At 44.0% G+C, this 13,742-nt stretch overlaps 1 protein-coding gene and 1 pseudogene across 1 annotated transcript in view; both read left to right on the top strand.

Moving 5' to 3' along the window:
- Nucleotides 1–383: 383 nt before the first annotated feature.
- On the top strand, nucleotides 384–5,361 carry LOC138258924 (nck-associated protein 1 pseudogene; annotated as a pseudogene).
- Nucleotides 5,362–5,507: 146 nt separating this feature from the next.
- The window catches only part of ABTB1 (ankyrin repeat and BTB domain containing 1), a 191,987-nt gene continuing 183,752 nt past the window's right edge, over nucleotides 5,508–13,742 (top strand). The window contains exon 1 of the mRNA XM_069206257.1: nucleotides 5,508–5,850. Coding sequence (XP_069062358.1) covers nucleotides 5,795–5,850 — 56 coding nt within the window. The 5' untranslated portion in view covers nucleotides 5,508–5,794. The remainder of the gene's footprint in view (nucleotides 5,851–13,742) is intronic.

The following is a 13,742-nucleotide window of genomic DNA, read 5'->3' as shown; positions in this document are numbered from 1 at the left end:
AATATTTTATTGAAACTTTCCTTTACTAAGCTAGGAATTATTTCATTTCTCATTAGAACTCTACTTTCTTATATCTGGCTCTGTGGTGTTAACTGCTCTTCTAACACCCTTCTCACTATGGTCCGAAAGTTAGCACTCTAGCTTTTCATTAAAACTCTACTTTCTCTCCTCCGGCTCTATGGTTTGAGCTGCACTGTAGCCTCGTCCTCACTCTATGGTCTGTACTGCAGACACTCCCCACACTCTATGGCCCGAGCTGCTCAGTAACTTCCTTCTCACTCTATGGTCTGCGCTGCAGACATTCCCCAGACTCTATGGCCCGAGCTGCACAGTAACTTCCTACTCTCTCTCTATGGTCTGCGCTGCAGACATTCCTCAGACTCTATGGTCTGTGTTATTGACGACCGCAGCCTTTCCTGGTTTCTGACAGGGGAGGCGTCGGTCCGGAGCGGGAGGGAAGGAGGAGGCAGGAGCTAGGCCGAGCGGAGGCGGCCGCTGCCTAGTGCCGTCTGTCAGGCTTCTCTACGTGCGGGGGCAGCTTGGAGCCGTTCGCCGCTGCAGGGAAGGCGGCTGTCTTCAAGATCGGACATACCTCTGCATCAGTACTAGGCGCGCCCTGCCACACGCCCTCAGGTGGGGCCGAGTAACCCCCGCAGCCCGCTCCCAGCCGAACCGGGCCCCCCCTTCGCCCCAGCCATGCAGCCCAACCAGCCGAAGCTGGCCGAGAAGCTCACCAGCCTGAACGAGCGCGGCCTGGGCATGCTGAGCCGCGTATACAACATCAAGAAGCAGGGCCAGGTGTGGAAGGCCTGCGGGGCGGCCAAAGCCAAGGCGCCGGGTCCCAGCGACAAGCTCCTGGAGGCCAACGTGAAGACGATCGTGCGCAGGTTCCCCGCCGTGGAGACCCGCAGCAGCAGCAACCAGCAGCAGCTGGCCCAGCTGCAGCAGGACTCCCCCGTCCTGATCAAGAACCTGGCCCTCTACTACTTCACATTCGTGGACGTGCTGGACTTCAAGCAGCACGCCTGCGAGCTGCTGAGCACCATCGACGCCTGCCAGGTGTACTTCGACATCACCGTCAACTTCGATCTGACCAAGAACTACCTGGACCTCATAATCACATACACTGCGCTTATGGTGATGCTGTCCCGCACCGAGGAGAGGAAGGCTATCATCGGCCTCTACAACCATGCCCACGAGATCACCCACGGGTCCAGCGACCCCGAGTACCCTCGGCTGGCGCAGATGATCGTGGACTACGATAACCCCTTGAAAAAGATGATGGAGGAATTTGTGCCCCACAGCAAGCTGCTGTCTGACGCGCTCATCTCTCTGCAGATGGTTTACCCGCGCAGGAATCTCTCGGCAGAACAGTGGAGGAACGCCCAGCTGCTCAGTCTGATCAGCGCCCCCAGCACTATGCTCAACCCTGCCCAGTCCGACTCTATGCCCTGCGAGTACCTGTCCCTGGACACCATGGAGAAATGGATTATTTTGGGCTTCATTCTGTGCCATGGAGCTCTGAACAGTGAGCCCACAGCTCTGAATCTCTGGAAGCTTGCACTTCAAAGTACTTCTTGCCTCTCCCTCTTCAGAGATGAAGTGTTTCACATACACAAAGCGGCAGAAGATCTGTTTGCAAACCTCAAAGGCTACAACAAGCGTGTCAGCGACATCAGGGAGTGCAAGGAAGCCGCTTTGGCCCATGCAGGGGTCACACATCGAGAAAGGCGAAGGTTTCTGAGGTCTGCCCTGAAAGAGTTGGCAACTGTCCTCTCAGATCAACCTGGTTTGCTGGGCCCCAAAGCGCTGTTTGTGTTCATGGCTTTATCCTTTGCCCGTGATGAAATCATATGGCTACTTCGCCATGCAGACAACATCCCTAAAAAGATGGCCGGGGACTTTATAGACAAGCATGTAGCTGAACTGATCTTTTACATGGAGGAGCTGAGAGCACAGGTTCGAAAATATGGGCCAGTGATGCAAAGGTATTATGTGCAATACCTGTCAGGCTTTGATGCCGTGGTCTTGAATGAGTTGGTGCAGAATCTGTCTGTGTGTCCTGAAGACGAATCTATCATCATGTCATCTTTTGTAAACACCATGACCTCATTGCGTGTAAAGCAGGTGGAAGATGGGGAGGTGTTTGATTTCAGGGGAATGAGATTGGATTGGTTTCGATTGCAGGCCTACACAAGCGTTTCAAAGGCTTCTTTGGGCCTAGCGGACCACCCAGAGCTTGGCAAAATGATGAACACCATCATTTTTCACACCAAAATGGTGGATTCTTTGGTCGAGATGTTGGTGGAGACATCTGATCTTTCTATATTTTGCTTTTATAGCCGTGCCTTTGAGAAGATGTTTCAACAGTGTTTGGAATTACCTTCCCAGTCGAGGCATTCAATCTCATTCCCTCTGATTTGCACTCACTTCATGAACTGCACCCATGAGCTGTGCCCTGAAGAGCGTCATCACATTGGTGATCGGAGCCTTTCCTTGTGTAATATGTTCTTGGATGAAATGGCGAAGCAGGCCAGAAATTTGATCACAGATATTTGTACTGAACAGTGCACGCTTAGTGACCAGTTGTTGCCGAAGCATTGTGCCAAAACTATAAGCCAGGCGGTGAATAAAAAGTCCAAGAAGCAGACAGGCAAGAAAGGGGAACCAGAACGGGAGAAGCCAGGTGTAGAAAGCATGAGAAAAAATAGACTACTAGTGACCAACTTGGACAAGCTGCACACTGCACTTTCTGAACTCTGTTTCTCAATCAGCTATGTACCAAACATGGTGGTCTGGGAACACACCTTTACTCCAAGAGAATACTTGACATCCCACTTGGAAATCCGTTTTACCAAGGCAATTGTTGGCATGACCATGTACAACCAAGCCACGCAAGAGATTGCAAAGCCTTCAGAGTTGTTGACAAGTGTGAGGGCTTACATGACTGTGCTCCAGTCAATAGAAAACCATGTTCCGATTGATATCACAAGAGTGTTTAATAACGTTCTTCTTCAGCAAACTCAGCATTTAGATAGTCACGGTGAGCCAACCATCACCAGTCTGTACACTAATTGGTATTTGGAGACTTTGTTAAGGCAAGTCAGTAATGGTCACATAGCATATTTTCCAGCAATGAAGGCATTTGTAAATTTACCTACAGAAAACGAACTGACATTCAATGCTGAGGAGTATTCTGACATTTCTGAAATGAGAGCCCTCTCTGAACTCCTGGGCCCATATGGAATGAAATTTCTCAGCGAGAGTATAATGTGGCATATTTCATCGCAGGTAACCGAGCTTAAGAAGCTCGTAGTGGAGAATGTCGAAGTGCTTACTCAGATGAGGACCAGCTTTGACAAACCTGAGCAGATGGCTGCACTTTTTAAGAAGTTGACCTCTGTTGACAGCGTCTTAAAGAGAATGACTATCATTGGTGTTATCCTGTCATTCCGCTCTCTGGCTCAAGAAGCCCTCCGAGATGTTCTGTCCCACCACATCCCATTCCTTGTAAGTTCAGTGGAAGATTTTAAGGATCATATCCCAAGAGAGACTGATATGAAGGTTGCTATGAATGTCTATGAACTGTCTTCTGCTGCAGGGCTGCCCTGTGAGATTGATCCAGCTTTGGTAGTAGCCCTATCCTCTCAGAAGTCCGAAAATATAAGCCCAGAAGAAGATTATAAGATTGCCTGCTTGCTCACAGTGTTTGTGGCTGTTTCATTGCCCACGCTCGCCAGTAATGCAATGTCTCAGTATAGCCCTGCTATTGAAGGCCACTGCAACAACATACACTGCCTTGCAAAAGCTATTAACCAGATTGCAGCAGCCTTGTTTACCATTCACAAAGGCAGCATTGAGGACCGTCTTAAAGAATTCCTGGCTCTCGCCACCTCCAGTTTACTAAAAATTGGTCAGGAAACAGATAAAACCACAACGAGGAACCGAGAATCTGTTTATTTGCTTCTAGACATGATTGTCCAAGAATCCCCTTTCCTGACCATGGACCTGCTGGAGTCATGTTTTCCTTACGTCTTACTGAGAAATGCATACCATGCTGTCTACAAACAAAGTGTCCCTTCTTCTGCCTAACAAATAGTTGCCCAAAACAACAGATATGACGGGTCAGCTTTCCCTAAAAATGCAGAGGTAGTGTCTTTTAGGGCCTGGCAAATTCTCCTTTTTGAGTTGAAAGAAACGATACTGTATTTTCAGTACTGTATTGACGTGTTTTTGTCGTTATGGTTGTATGGCATGGTTCTTTCACGTCGCACTTTGACTAAATTCCAGTTTGAATATTATATGCATTTAAAGTGTTGTATTTGATATCAAGTAATGGAAACACAACTGCTTGTCCGTTTTGGTTGACATATGAGTTTCGTTATTTTGGGTGGTTTCTTGTTTTTATCACTTTGTAAACTACTTTGTAAAGATATAATATAGTCCATATGGGTAACATTGAACGGGTATTTATGCATTTGGGAAGTAGTACATTTTCTCAGTTGGAACATATATGAAGTATGTAGTAAAAATGTGTAACGAACTTTGTTTTATGAAGGTTTAACCTAAATGAGACAAAAAGTATTTATCCATTGCCTCGATTACAAGATGCCAAATGACCCATTTAATGTTTATTGCTGGCTCTTTTGCCGAAAGCTCTTACATGCTGTGATTTGTAATTTTGCCTTTCCTGTTGCAGTTAAGGATTACAAGTCACGCCGAAAAAAATGCAGTTGGTTAAAAAGCCCAGAGTGGCTAGAGCTGGCACATTTGATATTGCATCACATGGCATTTGTATGTACTGTACGTATGAAGCTGTGACACTGTTTACTTTTTGTAGTACCTAGTTGCCATTTACACTACATTGTAGCCTGCTATATGATGTATTAACCTAGTGATCAATACTAAATCGTCGATGCAATGTAATGGTTTAACCACTTTATATTGTTGGGTTTCTTGATCTTTCCTTAGTGTACAGTCCGCAGTGGAATGCATCAAAAAAGGGAGAAAAAAAACGAAATAACATTTTCGCTTATCTGTAGCACTGTGGTTTCTGCTTCTGTACATATATTTTTGACATTACCACTGACATTAACAGTCATGATTCACTTTATATTGTCAGATTTCGAAATGCTATATCTCTTTTCATAGTGTACTGTAAACCATAGAATGAACTAAAAACACTAAATAAAACAAGCCTTTCTGTGGCGTTGTGGTTGCTGCTTGTGTACACATTTGATACATTGATAGATTTAACCACTTAATATTGTCAGAAATGGAAATGCCACCATCTCCTTTATTATGTTATGAAACAATAAGGTGGCCCATACAGAAAATGCTAAATAAAACTGTAGCCTTTAACTTTTCTATGGCCCTGCGGTTCTTGCTTGTGTTCCGCCGCCTCAGTGTGTGTCGCTGTGCGTTGTTGTGCCTTGCAATGCTTACCTTATGATACTCTATGGCCTTTCCGCTAGACATTCCTTCCACTCGATGGTGTTTTCCTCTCCACCAATGGAGTGATGATGTTGGACCGTCCTCTCGGTGGTCGCGGGCGCTAGACTATCCCTGACTCTATGGTCTCCTCCGGGGCGCCCTCTGCAGTTCGCCTCCATTTTGAGCCGGGCTTCAGGAAGAGGAGGCGGGCGCTGCCACTGTTTACCAAACTGCAGCTGTAGAGGGGTCGCCGCTGCCCGCCCGTGCTCTGTCATCCCGCCCCGGTGCACCCTGCCAGCTCCTCCGCCCTGCCCCCGACCGCTGGTTCGATGCCCCTCAGCGGAGACCCGACCCTCGGGCCATGGACACCAGCGACCTGTTTACGAGCTGCAAGAGGGGCGACGTCTTTCGAGTGCGGTGAGCGGAGCGTCGCTGGCGGGGAAGGGGCGGCTGCTGTGAGTGGTCTGGTTCACAACTGGTCTTCACACTAGAGATGGAAGAGCCAACACCCTTACAGAGAACCGAGCCAAGGGTCTGGCTTGGCTCTAGGAGCCCGTTCACGAGCCACGCTTTGAAAATGTTTGGCATGTAAATCATGCAGCACACATGTTAAAACGTGTCTCTTCAAAATTCAAAGCTATTTATTCAACACGCTGAAGCAATTCATACACATACATCGAATATATCACCACGTTGAGAGAAACGTATTAACACCGATACTTATTAAACCTGAAATTAGGAGCATTCCTCCCCTCCCCACCAATCCCGGGCCGTTGCAGCACTAAGCAGCGGTCACTTGTTATGTATTACCTAAATGCGGCCTAAACTCTAATTATTTATGGAGCGTCATTGTTGTCTATTAACTCAAACACACAAAGTTTTTGTACAGTTCACATCAGGATCTCACGTGGTTGGGGGTGCACTTGTAGGTGATAATGAAAAAAGGAAGTGTCGGTTAAATAAAATATTTGTCTAGGATCATAAAATTTGCTAGCAGGGCAGCCGGATTGATCACAGGTTTTCATATTTCACATTGAGCAGTTAATCAAATAAACAGGAATTTTTTTTGCCCTTTCCTTTACATCAAAGGTTATTGCACTTTCTTCAATTCTTGTCCGATAAGGTTAGAGCGTGGGTTTGCTTGCAGAAGCCACTTGACAGCTCAGTCTCTGTCAGCGAGCTTTCAGTGGCTCGTTCACTTCTACTTGACACTGCTCCTGCACCACTGGCAGTGGGCTAGAGTGGCCTCCGTAGTGGCCTTCGTAAATATAAGGACTGAGCCTTTCTCGGATACTATGAGTATGTTCGAAAACCAGTATGGTTTTGTCAATGTGTTTGGAAAATATGCCTTCAGATGAAATTTCTAACATCAGTGACTCAAATGTTAAATAAAAGGTAAGTTTGATCTTAAATTATTTTAAACATTTCTACTGTGATGTATACCGGAGGTCTGCTACCAAAGCCCTTTATTTGATTTGACCCCCTTCTCCAATTTAGTTTTTATATAAGGTGTGGCAGGGGAAACCAACTCAAGACATATTTTTGGACTTACGAGATACCCTCCAATCGTCGAATTGCTTGGTGGCTTACCCTATTTTGTCTGCTGCTCAACTTGTACCTATTGACATGCGCTACTCCGTATCCATTTTTCCCTATGCAGTGTCCCAAAGCCGCATCGTAATTTGTTTTAGTTTTAATCTTACTGGCAATTTTTCATATTCCAACTGTGAGAAAGTGCCATTTTGGATGTCTTCTCCTAAATATTTTATGGGAGGGCAGGGTGAAGGGTGGGGAGTTTGAAGACCATTGTCCTTTAGCTGGTGGTAGAGAAAGAGGCTCGAGGGAGTCCTTTTTGTTGGTGGCCCATCACAATTTAAATTAACAACAAGCCGGATCACCTAAGTGGAACTGCTCAGGGACTTGAGCAACTTTCTGATATAGCGACGTAGGTACTTCAGTTGTTTTCAAACATTTTTACGCTGAACACCCGTTTGCATGAAAAAATGATTTCCCTACCCCATTTAAATGGCCCATCATTTCAACTGAGATTGTGAGTGGGAGGCTGTTCTAAATCTGTGTCTAGAACTGTAATCTGTGTTGCTGTTTTTAAAATCAGAATGGGAAAACAAAAAATGTATTGCAAATAAAGGCAGCCAGAACTTATACGTGACGGCGTGTACAAATTGTTCCAAAAAGTATTACAAACTTTACGTTCATAGTTTCTTTTTGTTTGGTCCCTTTTAGTCTACTTAACGTTTTGTTGCTAGTTCTGCAGTTCAGATAAACAGCACATGACGTTCCACACTTCACAAAGTTCTGATAAACCAGCGCCTATGGCAGCGCACACCTGTAGCATCTACAAAGCATCTTGTTTACATAATAGCTCTAATAAATGATCGCTGATGATGCTCCACTTTGATAACTGTGTCAAATGTTTCTCACTTGGCACCTCTTGTTGACGGCCCCCTCTTATAAAACTTGTCTGACGTCGTTTCTTATATGCCATCGCCATAAACGGCCCCGAGGTACCAAGTTCACCCCCTGTCTGATGTCAAATGCCTCAACACCTCTCTTACAAACTGCCCCTGATGGTCCAAACAGACACTCTTTTCTAATATGTTTGCCGTTTTTTTTACAACATAATTTATAAATGACCCCCTGATGCCTCTTGCTTACCCACTGCGTGATAACTGTATCTGATATCACATATCCAAGCCTCTGCTTGTATCTGGTACGTGACGTGTCATCCTTACCGTACATTTAATAAGCCGTGCTAAATGCCCATACTACTTTTGCAGCTTTTATGAACTGTGCTCACAGCTCAGAGAAACCGAGCACAGCTACATACACTTATACAGTATTCATGAGACATTATGTGTTGTGTCCTATGCTCACTTCTCAGCTTTGCCCTGCGCATAATGTACTAAGTTATCTCTTTCAAAATTTAGTTCGGATGCATACGCCCCTAACATGGGTGCCAATTTCTGTGATGCTTGAGCTCCAGCAATTTTTCAACTGTGGGCTTTTGAAAATGAACTACAGCCTGGTCTCTGCAGGGGAACAGAGGCACCACCAGTTTCAGTTGATGTAGGCGCAAGTTGCGGGTGGTGCTATGACAAAGGACCCACAACTCATGATTGTTCTCGTTGTGGTGGTCAGTACATTTTATTATTAGTTTATTTTTTGGCACGATTCATTGTTGTGGATCAGTGTGACTATCCATTAGCACCCACATTCTAACATCTCCACATGAAATTCAATCGCTGCACTTTCACCTATTCACTTGATTGCTTCCTAGAGAAAAAAAACTCAAATTAACAAACTGGAACTTGTCTTTTTAAACGTTTTCATAGTTGCTAAGTGGATTGTGTTCTTGTCTGACACTTTTAGACCGTTTCGGCCTTTCCGGTACCACAGCGTTGTATTCTGAAACTTTTAGTTTTCTTTAAACTTTGTAAGTAATGGGTGAAAGTCCCATCTTGTGGTGTATATGGGATTGCCCGGAGTCACCCATGACACAATGACACTTTTATCATATGTTTTTACATTTTATTAAGTTGTCTGCTCCATTTCCAACAGTGCTGCTGCTCGAGCTAAATGTAAAATCAAACATGACTCAGCTCTCTGCTTTTTATAAAACTCAACTAATTCTTCCACCTGATCCATGAAAACTAGCCTTGGCAATGCCTTTTGCTTTGGCATTTGATAGGTGCATACAGAGAATATTTTTTAGAAGCTTCCCTTACAGGCAGCACAGATATAGCATAGGCAGTAGCAGTGCAGGTTTTCCCAACACAACACAAGTGTAGTGGAAAAATGGGAGTGTGAATGACTGAGTGTGTGAGAGTGTATAAGAAAGCGAGTGTTTTAGAGACTGAATGCACAACAATAGGGTGTTTCTCATGATAAGGACTTTGCAGCTGGCCCTGGTATACTGGAGGAATATGGGGACATCAAAGGCAAAATGCTGCCGCTGATGTTTTGGCGGTAATTGGTTGCATAAAAGAGGACACCAACGTTATACGGGGGCACCCATGACAGAATGCTGGACCTTCTGTAGTAAAGGTCATTTTGGCACATGGGGTACTTGTGATTTATGTGGGCATCCGTACTAACATTCTGGCGTATTGTGCGTACGTCAGGGCATAAAAGTGATATAGGGGCATCCATGATAAGTTGCTTTCCCTGGCATACTGGGGAAGTTCTTAAGATACCGGGAATTGGGGGGAGGGATGAATTTGTGGAGGCGCCCATGGAAATATATTGGGCTTGGCACACTGTAGGTAATCCCTGACCTATTCGATGAGACAATGGCAAATTCTGAAGGAAAAAAACAATAGATCTCCTGTGGAGGGGTCAAGCTTCCCTGGCACACCTTGAACGTATTGAGATATTTCTTAAGTGCTCTTTCAGAACCTTCGGGGTTTGAGCAGATTTATGTCAATATTGCGGTTTTTTTTGTTTGTTTTTTTTACCCCATTTTTTCAAATCATGTAGGTAGGGGGACCACCCCCTTCCACTGAACTATCTTGAAAGAACTCTGGCACACCCCCTTTGCTAACTGTTATTCGGGGCAATTACATCCCACAACTTTCGAAGATTACCTTCTATTACTAAGGAGTAGAGGGCGCAGTGTATGAACAAAAGGTGCATCCTGTATGCAAGTAGGACAGGATCCGAGTTTTGGCAATTAAATTAACAACATTGTCCAATCTTCAGATCGATAAAATTGATTCTATTTTACAAGTTGTGTAATCCCACCACCCTCCCGTTTCATTTGCAGTTCTTCCATTGTCTATTAAAGTGACCCGGACCAACTAATAAGTCTGTGTCCCTAGTTAACTGTTTCCAATGTTCCGTGTTCATCCTTACCTTTGATAAACAGCACTCGGCCCTCTGCTCAAGCGACATCTTTGATACACCCAGTCAAAAGATCTGCGCTAATTCTACAGGTTGAAAGGTGCCTACAACGTTGTGCACGCCTAAAAAAATGTAAATAATCGGCAAATCTCTCATATTTTGCAGCTTTCATGATGTATATGTATTATCCCTATTCCACCTCCGTACTTCTGTTAAATCGCATTCTTTGTTCCTTATGCACTTTACGTTCTTGATGTTATCCAATGCTGACTAGTTCCTAGAGACCCGTGAAAGTGACCAACGCACAGCCCTTCCAAAAAAAAAACACTGGCGCACACATGCTGGTCTGATTATACATACCCAGTGCTGGGTGCTGACGCTTTCTAGGAACAGAGATGCGTTTTTCCATGATATTAGTTAGACTCTGATGAACAATCCAGATTGTGTTTCATCTTTCTTGGAGTGAACTGTGTTTGCGTCAAAGCCTTAAAAGCTGTCTTAATGTCTCATGCGTGTTTATCAACTCTAATACACATGACCTTTTATACTATGTAGTCATTTGTGAAGTGCCTGTGACACCCCGCGGCCTCTTCATAGAGGTGCTGAAGGCAAGATTGGGAAGGTAGGTCTGGTGGAGACAAACGAGAAGACAAATATCTCAATATCGGTCAACACAGCTGTCCCTTGCCGCTGTACAACATGTTAAACAGAATCCAGCGTTCCACACTCATCCTGTGGAGGTGCTTTCTACAACTGCCATTCATGTCCCTAGAGCTTTAACAAAGTTTACAGTGCTCACTGTGACCCTTCAAGTTGAACACAATGAACTGCTCGTATAGCAAACGCGTAACCTACAGTTTGAGTAAACTGTGCCTAAACTCCTAAACATCACGCATCTCTAGTAAATAAGTCATAAAATATGCCTGACGATGGTCTATGATATTCAGCAACTCTAAACAGTGCTCACTTTTTTATTTCTGCTACACATCACATGGACACAAGACCTCTGTTTTCCTTCTGCTCTGACAGATTGTTCCCAATGTTATACTTCCAGCCCTTAGTTCTTATCCCTAGTGTGCAGATCAGTAATTGTATAAAACACCCGGCTTTCACAAGCTTCCCCTTTGGCTTCGATTGGTGTTTCCAAAGTCCCACTTTAATCCTGCAGCTCTAATCCTAAGAATAATATTGTATTATAGGATAGGGGCATTTAATTGAGAACAGCTTTATTTTTTATTGTGCACCTTTGCTATAATCTTTTTATTAGCATTTCATCGACAGTTGATTTGAATTGTAGAACAGCTACAACAGTACGTATATAGATAGCAATTTTATCTATAGAAATATGATGGACACCTTGTGTGCTCTTTTTATGTATCCAACTGCTCCTTGTTTCTGTTACACCTTTCTGTGATGATGCTCTCCTGCTCGCATTGTAACAAGGGTGAATATTTGTGCTCCCATTTCTTCCTTCCACTGCCTTGGAATATAACCTTCGTCAAAAGATAAATTAATCAGGTGAAGGAGGATGGATGCAAAACCATAGGTCTATTGTTTTATGACTGATGATTGGTCTCTAAGTGAATCTGAAGTTTTGAGTGTTTTTCAATTTGACTCGGGTAGCACATCTAAGGCAGAAGCTGATTGTGCTGTCAGTATTCCTTTGAGAAGCTGATTTGTGAAAATTGGTAGTATTGTCAATGAAAAAGGAATTATGTTAAGGGCAGAACTCACCTGAAGGTGCACCAGAGGGAAGAATTTGGCGAGGTCGAAAGAATAACACACAAACGTACAGAGGCAGAGCTGTTGGAATTGATGAGGATGATTGCATCCCAGTAATCTTTCTTTACCGCTAGAAGTTTATTTTCCATAGTTTGTTTTTAGAATGGGATATATATGTTTGTGCCATTTAGATTCCAGTCTTGATATCACGGCAGTCGCTTACCTTATATGATCAACAGAAAAAAGAATTTTAGGAAGTGCTACTGGAAAGGTGCCTTGGCTTCCCCTACAGGTTCATTTGCATAACTATCCCATTTGACTGGCAGAAGGTGTGTGATGTGTAGTACAATTTATGCCTTGTGTAAAACCTTATGGTTAATTAAGTAGGCCTAAATTTGTTATGGTGACAAGCCAATGCTGCCATTTTTTTCCTGTTTCCAGTATGTACTACTTTGGATAGAATTAAAAGCAGTGTCTTCTAAAAAAAAAAAAAGTGGTGTATGAGCTATAGCAGAAAATGTTTGGAACAATATTTTTAAGGACAGTTTGCCAGACTTGTGCTTCTTGATGGGCATAAATGTCCATTCAGTAAAGTTTGGCATTAGCACGAATGGTAGACAGTGTTGAAGCTGTACATGTGTCTACATGTGGGATATTACCTAGGAAAGCCACAGTGTGGCCATACCAACAGTCGAAAAAAATATATAGCAGGGCAATAGAGCTCCATTCACATCGAGGACCACGTGCCTTCCAATTCAAAAGCCCCTCCACGTGACAGAGAGCAAGCACGTGGATGCTGCTGAAAAAAGAGTAGTTGTGGGTGCTGCTACTCTGTGGAGAATATCCAACTTGGTTGGACTAATATCGCAATATGACAGGCGTCACTGGGGGGAGACGGGAGAACTGGTAAAACATCCTTCAAGAAGCATGGGAAGGACCTCATCCAGAAGTGGAAAATCATATCAGATCATAATATTAAGTGTGCCTTAGACTCGTCTGACACTGAGTCCTGTAAATGAACACTAGTGTTCTTCTCCGATGCCGTGCCTGCCTTAAAGTCTCTTGATTCTGAACACCTTCTACGCATGCCCTTTGATAGAGAGTACATTTGCAGCCTTAAAGTAGACACAATGTTGTTAAAAAAAATGGACACAATAAAGCTATTGGAATACTCCAAATATAGCCTTCCTTCCAAGTCAGGTTTTAGAAGGCAACACGCAGGAGCCAAGCCAGCAGCCATTTTTGGATATCTTCAGATCTCGGAAGAGCGCATGCTAATTCTAAAGGATGCCCATAAACCCACAAGGATTTTGTTTTGTGCGTCCAAATGGAAAAGATTTATCTAATATACTTGTTCCACCCAGAAAAGGCGACTTAGTTTCTCTTCGATCAGGATACATTTAACTACTGTGTCAGCTAGTATTAAAAGTACTAATAGCTTTTGTGGAAGGCCTTTAAAGAGAAATTCCTCCAAGAGTTCCATCAGTTACCTTATGGGACCGCAACATTGTAGTCCCCAGACTCACGATGCCTCCATTTGACCTTTGCACTCTTGCTCACTGCAGTTCATTTCATGGAAGGACACCCTCCTAACTAATATCACTTCCCTTCATCGAGTTAGTGAACTGAAAGCTCTAACATCGGAGGTGCCATTTACTCAAGTGCACAGAGTTTTGTCTGTCTCTAGAAAAAACTCATTTGCACCCTACCGCGATCCCCTAATTCCT

This window comes from Pleurodeles waltl, chromosome 9 (assembly GCF_031143425.1).
Source record: "Pleurodeles waltl isolate 20211129_DDA chromosome 9, aPleWal1.hap1.20221129, whole genome shotgun sequence".
NCBI classification, from domain to species: domain Eukaryota; kingdom Metazoa; phylum Chordata; class Amphibia; order Caudata; family Salamandridae; genus Pleurodeles; species Pleurodeles waltl.
This window is presented reverse-complemented; position numbering and strand designations above follow the sequence as displayed.